Below are 11,378 nucleotides of genomic sequence, written 5' to 3'. Positions count from 1 at the left end.
TTCTCACTGTATAAAGATCAACTTGTCCAAAAAGAATGAAAATGTTTAGTTCCTATTGGAATATTCAGTCAAAAAATATCTTCTTAATGTTTAGATAAGGATTATTTATTAGTAGTAAAAAATAAATCAAAACTCTTTTTGAATGACTACTTATTTATTGACAACAAAAATCCTTATTTTTCTCTTAAATTTTTTTAAAAAAATTACATGCTTATAATATAGAAAAAAATGTAAGAATAACTTTAAATGACTTGTTCTGGTTTTCTCAAATATATTCACTACCCTATATCCAATCTATTTCTACTTGCATTTACAAAAATTTAGTCATCTCATGTTGTCCATTATAAACTTCTTTACTATCAACATAACTCTCATATTCTCATCTTAAAAACCTAAACATGGTCACAATAAACCAAGAGTCCTCCTAAAAGACTTAATCTATCTGTCCTAGATATACTTGCAACCCTATATCTAATCTATTTCTATGATAATTTACACAACTCTTCTCTTCTCCTTTCCTCCATTAAAGGAACAGTCATACTATATAACAATAATCTCAATGTGTAAATGTATGGATATCATTTCTATACAACACAATAAACACTAAATAAACTTAGATAAAATAGGTAAATAAAAGAAAGAAAAGTGACTTTCTCTTGCAACTCCAAATTTTTTTTATCAATGATTATCTTTTATTCTACCAAGTTACCAACACATTGAAATAGAATCAATTGTTTTGGTTGCTTCGGCAATAAATCTTGTTGCACTTATGATCATTGCTCACCATCTACAAATTGATGTGGCATTTGATGATTCTCTCTAAATAGACCTGAGAGGTATAATCTTTGTAGTTGCACTTATTTGTGAAACTCAACCACTAAATTGTTATGAATTTATCATACCTTTCTCCTCCAAAAAGAACGAAGCAATTTTTTCAACATAACAAGAGTATAAACAAACATTCTAGATATACTAAAACAATCATATATTGTTTTAAAAACTAAATTGAGTTATGACATTACAAAGGTGTTCTTATACATCATAAAGGAACCAACAACCATGAATAAAATGGAGGTGGTATTGAAATATTGAATCACATTAAACACATTTCTCTCCTCAATTCATTCTCTACGTTTAATATCATTTTCATCTTTTCCCCTTAAATATCCAAGATGTCATCATTGTCAATCTCCTTTACCATTCTTCATAGTCACAATATATAGATTTCTACCTCCAAATTAAACAACTCTTGAGAAATGCAGTTAGAAAAATTCTCAAAATTGTGGCAACACTCACCATGCTACTAATACAAAATATCTTCTTAAAAATAATCATACAAAATTTACAAGTTGTATGAATTTAATGAAACTCCAACAAATTGGCTATAATGCAACTGAGAAAATTTTCTAATGTTATATCCAAAAGAAAAGATTAAAGTATATGACATGAGTTGAGATAGTATAAATACACTTTGAGTATTCCTTTTGCATTGAAAACCCAAAATTATAGCTATAAAATAAAACAATTAGTGGTTAACAAATTTTTCATACATAGCAAAAAAAATATTATAACCTCAACCATGATAAGCATCTACGAAAACAATGTAGCAGATCAAGCAAATTTTGGTCACCGCCGCTACTATCAACAACACATTAGCATTTAATTCTAACCAATTTCCCAACTAAAACTCTAGTTGCTCCTATTATAGATGGAACTAGTAATTTTTTTTCTCTAGGTTTAGGCTTTGTAAGTATAAGTAAACCACCTCACTCCAACAAGTCATCTTTGTCATTCTTCATTCAATCCATAAAAATCATCAACTCTAGAAACTAAATGCCCACTAGAAGATGCACAAAAAGTAACTTTTCCCAAAATACAAGAAAATATTAAAATATGATTTTAAGTATAAGAATAGATCAATACCCAAAAGCCACATATAACTAGAAGATAAATAAGTGTGATGTTTAAAAAGTAGAGAAGATATAAAATAATTTACCATATTATTCCTTCTTATGGTATTTGATAGATAGATTCCATCGAGGCCAACAAATTTTGCACAAGAATCTCTTATTCCTTACATTCATTCAATTTCAATTGGGTTTCTATGTTTTCACTTTATAATCTATGATGGGCCCTTCATTGGTGTAAGAAACTAAGTATTGTTTGCTTCTATAAGGTTGGTCCCAAAATCACTCTTCAATTCTACTAGATGACATAGAGTAGCAAAAACTTAAAAACAAATATATTACTTACTTTTGAGCCTTGTACAAAAACCGAAAATTACAATTTAAACATTTTCTTTGAAATGCATATGGATTTCCTCTTACAATTATCCCAACAATCAATCTTTTCCACCATCGTTTCTCACCATCAATTTTATTGTTGGCATTAGGGTGGTATATAAACTTCACACTTTTTGGCATCTATATAGACCACATGAACAATCATTATGTAAAGTTGAGATGCCAAAATGTAAAAATATCCACATTCAAGCTTTCTCAAGTGACACATGCAATGGTAATTTACTCAACCTTTGCCACCATTCTCCATATTACTTAATCCTCATGGCAACATCCTTCGCATCATAAATAATATCTATAATATATAAATTTATTCTATTTTATTTTTATTTTGTATAGATTAATTCATAACCTACATGTAAAGAAATAACCTACAATTTACTTTACTTATTATTGTTATATTTGACAAAATTATTTTATTTAACCTAAAAATTAATTTAAATTTGTAATATATAATTTTATATAGTGAAAAAACTTCTAAAATTAAAACTTTTAAATAATTATAATAATAATGTAATTTGCTAATTTAAAAAATCCAATTTTTTTATAAAAAAAAAAATCTAGAAAGAATTATTGCTACAATTCAAATTATACACTATTTTTTTTGAGAAAAATACCAATAAAATGAAATATAATTAATAAAATTAGATTACACATATAAGGCGCATTGCATCTCTTGTTCTTCATCTGCAATTTGATAGAAACAAATCATTTCATTTAGCAGGTTTGGACGTTTCAGGAAAAATAAAACGGGAAATGGAAAGCTGCCGAGATATTTGAAAAGGAGATACTGAAATCCAACGGCAGAAAAGTTTTATATCATTTTTGCGCACTTTTAAAACACAGTGAACCGTAGATCTGCGGAGTCGGATCGCTTATTTCAAATCTAAAAATTCCTTCAGCTTTGTAAGATCGAGTCTCGATGATTTAGCTGATTATGGATTTGGTAACAAAAATCTACAATTTAGCCCCTCTCTATAATTTAGCTGATTATGTATTTGATAACAATTTTTTTTGTAATTTGGTCCCTCCTTATAAATGTAACACATTATACGTTGGTCGACTCAGAGTTGTAGCAACTGGATATTGATTTCTTCTGTAATCGAGTAAAAAGATCCTCTTGTTGGGTGATGGGACGTGCTCCCCTGCCCACAGGTGGTTAATTATGTGGTGTTCCATGTTCACTAACAGTCATGGCTTTTGGTGCAATGGCAAATGGGCCCTACAATTGGTATCATGGGTTCAAATCTTTCCGGCGCCTTCCCGACCCGCGTAAGTGCCTGGTATGCGCGTTGAGGGGGAGATTCTTGGGTGATGCGACACGCTCCCCTACCCACATGTGGTTAATTATGTGGTGTTCCATGTTCACTAACAGTTATGGCTTTTGGTGCAATGGCAAATGGGCCCTACACCTCTGTGAAAATAATTGGTGAAAATGGAGGTCTTCCTGGTGATGGCAGCCATGGCTATGATCTTGTTCTGCAGCGTGGGAATCAGTTACTGGTGCTGTGCAAGGGCCAAAATTAGGTGTTTTGCGAGAATCCACATGGGCGTAGTCCGGTTCAATATACCGCTAATCAAGGATGCAACGAAGAATTTTAGTTGCGCCATTATAATCCATCAGGGTAATTTCGACCGAATAGTGTGTAAGGGAAGACTTGGTGAAGCTCATGAGATTATTGCTGTGAAGAAAATGGATTGCTCTTTCCATGAAAACCTTGGCCCAGTGCGGTTCAATGCGCGGCAAATGGAGGAGGCAACGAACAATTTCAGTTGCACCAATTTAATCGGGCAGGGCAGACTTCTCGACGGGCAGATGATCGCCATCAAGAGAATGAAGAAGTGCTCTGTCGACGATTTCTGGAATGAGGTGGAGATGATGAGCAGCTTTCGCCACCGGAATTTGTTGGCTCTCCGTGGTTTCGGCGTTGGCGGTTTCTCGTTTGCGACTATCTCGCTAATGGCAGCCTGGATCAACTTATTTTTGGAGGGATAATTAGAAATGGGAGAGCATTGTCATGGGAGCAGAGGAAGAAGATTATGTTATCTGCATTGCGGCGTTCGGCCGGCGATATATCACAGAGACATCAAGGCCGACAATATTCTGTTGGTTGACGACATGAATCCCTGCATTGCAGATTTTGGGCTTGCAACAAGGGAAGGGCAGGCACCGGAGTATTCTCTGACTGGACTGCTGACAGATCGTTGTGATGTGTACAGCTTTGGAAATCATGAGCGGCAGAAGGGCTGTGGATTGGGCATCTCAAGGCATCCAATAGAATGCGGGAGAGAGAAGAGGTGAAAACAATGGAGAGATTTGTAATACTGGGAATTTTGTGTGCCAGAAAAACCCCAACCTGTAGTAATTCATAGAGCGGAGGCTGACGAGACAGATTTTCTCAGATTTTTAAACCCTTCTTTCAACTAGTCCGTCTGGACAAAATAGGCGGCGGCCGTGCCTGCATTTCATGTAATGCGGTCTCCTGTTGTGGGAAAATATTGAACCCAAGAAAACTGTGTATTAAAATCATTCTTTCATATACGATATCTTCTTTTGGCTTACATTTGCAATAAGATACCAGATGTTCGAATTTTAATGATTTAGGAGGCACAATATTTTTTCAGCTACTAAATATATGTAGCTACATCATCAAATGTACAATCGTTGAACTTAATTTTTAACGTTAGACATTGAAAACCATAAAGTTTGTTCGTGGCATAATAACAACGCACGCTTTCGTCCTTTTGCGGAAATGAAACTCAGTTCAAGGAATTAGGGTAATGTACAAAGCAAGCGATGTAGTTTTGGTCTGCAAAGGAAAATCTGATTATTTTGATCTTGTATGTGATGCTCGAACCATTAAAGTGCTATCATTCGGTACCTTACAATTACAATCGCTTTAATATCGAATAAGTCTAGAGCATGTCTGCCATGTACTAAAATATATCTTATATCCCAAGCTTAACATTTAAAAAAAAAATAATCATATGGTTTTTCTTTTAATGTTAGATTATTTTTTATAAATTTTATTATTGGAATTTTAGCTTAAGTATTTGAATTTTAAGGGTCTGTGGAGGGAGAATTCTATAAAAAATAGAGTTCATATTGTTAGATTTTAAAATAATATTTAAAGAAAATTTCTTGAGAAGTGTCAAATTATTGAGAAATGATTGACACGTGACAAAAAAATCATGTTTGTAGGAAAAATTCTAAAAGTTAGGAACTCTTATTTTCCAACAAAAAATTCTAAATAATCTTGTGTTCAAAAAATAAAATTCTCACAAGACCTTTACTTCTCAAAAACATAATTTAAATACCTTGCATGGCTTTGCCAATAAAATCATGCTAGCATATTTTTATTGAATAATAATGTCAAGAATAGATTTGTAGTGTTTTACAAGGTTTTGAGAATGTTGATTATTTATAAATAGCATATTGTGTATTTTTAAGATTCATTTCTTTAAAAGTAAATCTTGTATAGATAAAAAATTCTATGTTTAAAAAAAAAAATCATTGGATAATACTGTCAAGAATGGAGTTGAAGTGTTTTAGGAAGTTATTTTAAATTTAATTTTTAGCATTTTGATATTTTATAATTAGTATTTTCTATATTTTTAAGAGTCTTCATTGCTTTAAAAGCAATTTTTGCATACTTAAATATATTCATGTTTTAAAAAGTTTTGATCACTTTAGAAGCTATATATGGAAATATGCACTTATCTTCTTTTTGTCAATTTTGCATGTAATTGAGTGGTGTTGCAATTATTTTGATTTATTAAAAAAAATTATTTGAATGTAGAATAAAATTACACATGCTTGTTGAAAATTTGTATACCCTCTTTCTGACATCAAATGTTTAGAATTTAAGAGAAAGGTGCAATATTATATTTAGAAAAGAGGGGTAATTAATTTATTCAAAATAAATCAAGACATACAAAGAAAAACCTAAGAGCAACACAATAAAGCTCAAGGAAAAGACAAAATCAAATTGAAAGAGGTCACAACTAGTCAACTTTATGGAATCCATATTTAACTTATCCACACCCTCTTTATATTTTTTTCCTGGATTCGACTGTGTGATTATTTTTGCATCAATGTTTCAAATCACATTCTATGATCCATCATCATGATAAGAGAAATAGAGTGTCATGAGAGAAATAGAGTGTCACTTTCTCTTAACTTAATGATGGATCACAAAGTGTGGTCTAAAATGTTGATGCAAAAATAATTACACAATCAAATCTAGGAACATATAAAATTTGATAGTTTCATATGGATTTTGGAAATAATTTTGTTCTTATCCCCTTTATAATCAATCTCAGGAGACTTCATAGTCCATACTCTACCCACCTTAGTTCTCAGAAATTCATTTACTAAGAAAGCTACTACATTTTTCTACTTCCTCAAAGTATGACAAATAAAAACATATAATCCATCTAGGATTATCAATTAAGGACTTATCTTACTAGTAAAAATACTTACCAATTAGCTTCCTCCAAATGTTTACTATTTAACATATTGAGTGCAACTTGAGTGAAAAAATAATCTATTTTTAAATCAAGGTAGAACCCTTTTCTATAGCACAAAGAATGGATATAGAAGGAAAAGAGGAGCACAATACTTCACTATTGTCCCTACCAACACCATTGATTCATGCATGTCCACATTTCCTTCTAGAAGACCAATTCATTTTAACTTTTAAAAATCCCTCAAATGGATGAACCACCTTCCTTATTTAATATTTTTTTTTTTGGCATACCTTAATTTCCTTCTTGCTAAGGGGTTAGCCCTACAATCAGCAATATCCAGATTCCATATCATAACTAGATCACTAGGATCCATAGGTTCACTAACAAGTTACATTTTGAAAGAATAATTACATGAATGATCTAAATAATAATTCTTCATGGAAGAGCACTTATAATTTCCAAATATTGAAAGATCCAATTTATTTCTAGCCACAAGTTCCAAATAAAAAAGAACCTTCAATTTATTTCTAGCCACAAAATAGTCAGTGCTCCCCTCCAGATTTGTGACAAGGAACTAACTACCTCCTATGAATTATATAAGTTTAATAGTTGTATTAGGCATTGATAGGTTGATCTTTTCATGCAACGATAATGACCACTCTAACAATGATAACGCATCATAATCAAATACATCACATGTAAAAATAGCAAAGCTATCAAACATTTATATCAGCTAACCATTATGAATTGGGTCAACAAACATCCAATTAAGTCAAAAGAGTCATACAAAGTCGACAAAGCATAATGAAATATAGGAGTCTAAAGTTGCTTATGAGAATATTTCACACTTAAATTGTTGAGTAGAACTTATGTAAGAAAAATAAAAAACCTAAAAGTTACATGGATAACTTCTAAAATAGCCTTAGTCCTTCAAGCCTTCCAAATAATCTATCTATTGCTCTTGATTTCAAATTGTGAAGGCTGAAAATCAATCTTAGCCTCCCCCCCCCCCCCTGCCCTCATAATCCTCCTACCAAGAGTCTTTCATGCTATATAAATAGCATCTAGACTTAAATTTATTTATGTTTGACTGCCTCTATAAGGATCCACTAGGATTTAATATTTCACAATATGACATTGTTTATTTTTAAATTTTATAATTGGTTAAATATGTTTTGTTTACTCCATTAATGTAGTAAGAATTAAACATTGCATGTTAGATAGTTTAACTATTTTCTACTTTGACTCAGATAATTATCTTGGAAAAGTTATTAATTTTCCATTATGAAAATAAAAAATAAAAATGGGGTTATGACATTTTTCCTTTTTTATATAACTATATTAAATTGTCTTATATATTAAAGCATCTAAGAAAGCAATTAAAAAGAGTGAACTTTTTTTCTGTTGAGTCATATTTATATGATGTTATTATGTGATCATTAGTCCTTTCTCAATCTTGTAGAATATTTCCTTAAGAAAACTATGTTTGAAGTCTAAGTAAAGGGAGCATTATAGTAGCCTTAGGTTATGAAATATGTCAAAACACATAATCTATAATGGCACTACAACTTGCATTCAACTCAATCATCTAAATACAAAGAAATCTAGAAGCATATGCTCTCATGCAACTGAACATTCACTAAAATATTGAAGTAATTGTGCAATGCAATACTAGAAACATAGAGCAAGATCATGGTGCAAGATAAGTTGTTGCTGGTTGTTGTCATGAAGGACATAAATCAATTTTTGAGAAGGGATTTGATTTCATATAAAATATTATGGAAAATGAGGTTTCTTGGAGTTGTGTTGTTGTCCTTGTTTCATGTTGAAACACTATAATTATATCATAGAAGAAATCTATCCTCCAATTATTATTAAGAAAAAAATCTTGATGCTAAAAAGGTCCTATTGTTAAAATTATATCTAAACATTTTAAAGGATAAAATTAGAAATAATTGTTAAAAAATATGCTAATTCATATGAACATTTTAAAACCTTTTTTCATTTATTGACACCTAAATCTTTATTCCAAATTTCAAGTAAGAAATCAATTTAAGATATAAATACATTCTACATTAAAATAAATATTTTATATTTATAGATTTTTGGTTTGTTTCATAAGGCTAATTCAAGTAAAAATTGTAGATTAGATAAATTTAGTATTATTAGGTTTCTTGGAGTAGTGAAGTTGTCTTTGTTTCATGTTGAAACACTATAATTATATCATAGAAAAAATCTATCCTCCACTTATTTAAGAAAAAAAACCCTAGTTCTATAAAAGGTCCTCTTGTTCAAAGTATATCTAAACATTTTAAAAGATAAAATTAGAAATAATTGTTAAAAAATATACTAACTCATGTAAACATTTTAAAACCTTTTTTCATTTATTGACATTTAAATCATTATTCCTAAATTTCAAGTAAGCAATCAATTTAAGATATAAATGCATTCTACATTAAAATAAATATTTTATATTTATAGGTCTTTTCTTTGTTTCATAAGGCTAATTCTTGTAGATTGGATAAATTTAATAAAATGCATGAATAGTTGACATTTCTTAATTTTTGAACACAAAAATTTCAGCCTAATACTATTCGAGTTCCAGTTCGAAATGAGTAAAACTTCTTTATGAATGGAGACCAAGCAAGAAAAATAAAAAATAAAGAACACTGCATTTCTTAGCAGCTCACTTCTCTCTTAGAAACAACAAGGACATCGGCATCTCCGCTGAGATATTTCCATAAAAAACATGACCAGCAACGAATAAACAATTCATGTATTGGGCCATCATGGGTTACAACCCATGAGCGCCACCTATCTTCCAATGACAGACAAGTTGAAGGAAGGATAGCTCTCTATAACGCTGAGAAACGCCTTTCCATTGTTTGCCGCTCTATGATTTGCTACTAGCAAAGGCTTTTCTGGTATTGCCGGAATGACAGCCTCTCCCTCCAACATCTTTAATGCCTCTGCCATGCTCGGCCTTAAAGCCAGATTAACGTGAGTACACAAAATACCCACCTTAACAAACCTATCCATTGTTTTCACCTCTTCACTCTCGTGCATTCTCCAATCTATCAATTCAACTACTTTACTTGTTTCCAGGAGCTTCCATGCCCAATCAGTAATAAGGTATTCAGTCGAACATTCCACAGAGATATCTAGAGCCCTTCTACCGCTCATGATTTCCAACAACACAACTCCAAAGCTATACACATCACTCTGATCTGTAAGAATTCCATACAGAGCATACTCCGGCGCCAAATACCCATGCGTCCCTCTTATTTTTGACATGAGATGTGATTCCCCTTCACTCGCCAACCTCGCCAACCCAAAATCAGCAATGTGGGCATTGATGTCCTCATCTAGCAGAATGTTATTGTCCTTTATATCTCATTGATATATCGCTGGCCGAACACCAGAATGGAGATGACATAACCCCTTTGCAATCTCAGTTATAATCTTCTTCCTCTGCTCCCATCTCAGCATTCTACTGGCGGCATTTCTAAAAAGGTGTTGATCGAGACTACCATTGGTGAGGTAGTTGTAAATGAGAAACCACTGGAACCCGTCTTTGTCGTCACTGCCAATGCCAAAACCTCACAGAGCCACCAAATTTTGATGGCGAAAGCTGCTCTGAATCTCCACCTCGTTCCAAAAATCTGCATCATCATTGACAGAGCACTTCTTCATTCTCTTCATGGAAATCATCCGACCATCGGGAAGTTTTCCCTTGTACACCATTCCAAAACTCCCCTGCTCGATTAAATTTGCGCAACTGAAATCATTCATGGCTTTCTTGATTTGCCCTTCATTGAACCACACTACGCCCATCTTCAGCTTCACGCCGTTGATCAGAAGGCTTTTCTTTATTAATCTCTTAAAATGCCTGTGCTTCGTCCTCACCCTCTACCAGTAACGAACGATTCGTATAATGCTCATAGCCATGGCAGCACCTACATCAGCATGATCTTGCAATGGTCGAGAATACAGCTGGCTTAATGATGGGTAAAACCGCCTGTACCAACATCACCATGAACGCCTACATTTTCATCGATATTTTGAACTGAGAATGTTGTTGCTATATCAAGTTGCTACAGACCGAGTCCAAAAATGCCCTTTCATGTTTGTAGTTTCATCTTGGATGCTCAGAATTATCCCCGATTTTGTTTCGAGTGGGGCATAGCAGCTTAATAGGACAAGGTGTCGTAGCAAAATATTCGAATGTTGAGCTTCTAGGAACAAGTGTTCTTCGCTTTTCAAGATTGGTCAACAATCATGTTCATGTTGACCATATTGATGGATGGTACCCACTGATTCTATAGAGAGGGAATCTATTGGCTTTGAAATGGCATTTGGAGTATTATACAAAAGAGGGAAGCTTACATATTTTCTCTTAGCCAAGGTTGGAAGATTTGTTGAATTGTAAACTAGCTGGCAGCCACGCCTCCCTCTACAAAGGATCGAAAGGAAACACAACTATATATTCTATCACAAATTGCAAAGAGGCAAAAAGCAATTACTTTGGATCCATGGTTGAGATGTAAATGTATTTAGTTAGGACTCATTTGGCAATGGGAATACCACTGGAATAGGCATGTGTGTATC

The 11,378-nt window shown here is 32.6% G+C and overlaps 1 protein-coding gene and 1 pseudogene across 1 annotated transcript; one reads left to right on the top strand and one right to left on the bottom strand.

Moving 5' to 3' along the window:
- The first annotated feature begins 4,302 nt into the window (after positions 1-4,302).
- LOC149555371 (putative receptor-like protein kinase At1g11050) lies at positions 4,303-4,602 on the top strand. The gene has a single exon (XM_089829370.1). The coding sequence runs from the start codon at positions 4,303-4,305 to the stop codon at positions 4,600-4,602; it is 300 nt and encodes a 99-aa protein (XP_089685496.1).
- Positions 4,603-9,584: 4,982 nt separating this feature from the next.
- LOC149555370 (putative receptor-like protein kinase At1g11050 pseudogene) lies at positions 9,585-10,806 on the bottom strand (annotated as a pseudogene).
- Positions 10,807-11,378: the final 572 nt, after the last annotated feature.

This window comes from Cupressus sempervirens, chromosome 5 (genome assembly GCF_028749045.1).
Source record: "Cupressus sempervirens isolate cs-2001-9-10 chromosome 5, ASM2874904v1, whole genome shotgun sequence".
Classification (NCBI taxonomy): domain Eukaryota; kingdom Viridiplantae; phylum Streptophyta; class Pinopsida; order Cupressales; family Cupressaceae; genus Cupressus; species Cupressus sempervirens.
This window is presented reverse-complemented; position numbering and strand designations above follow the sequence as displayed.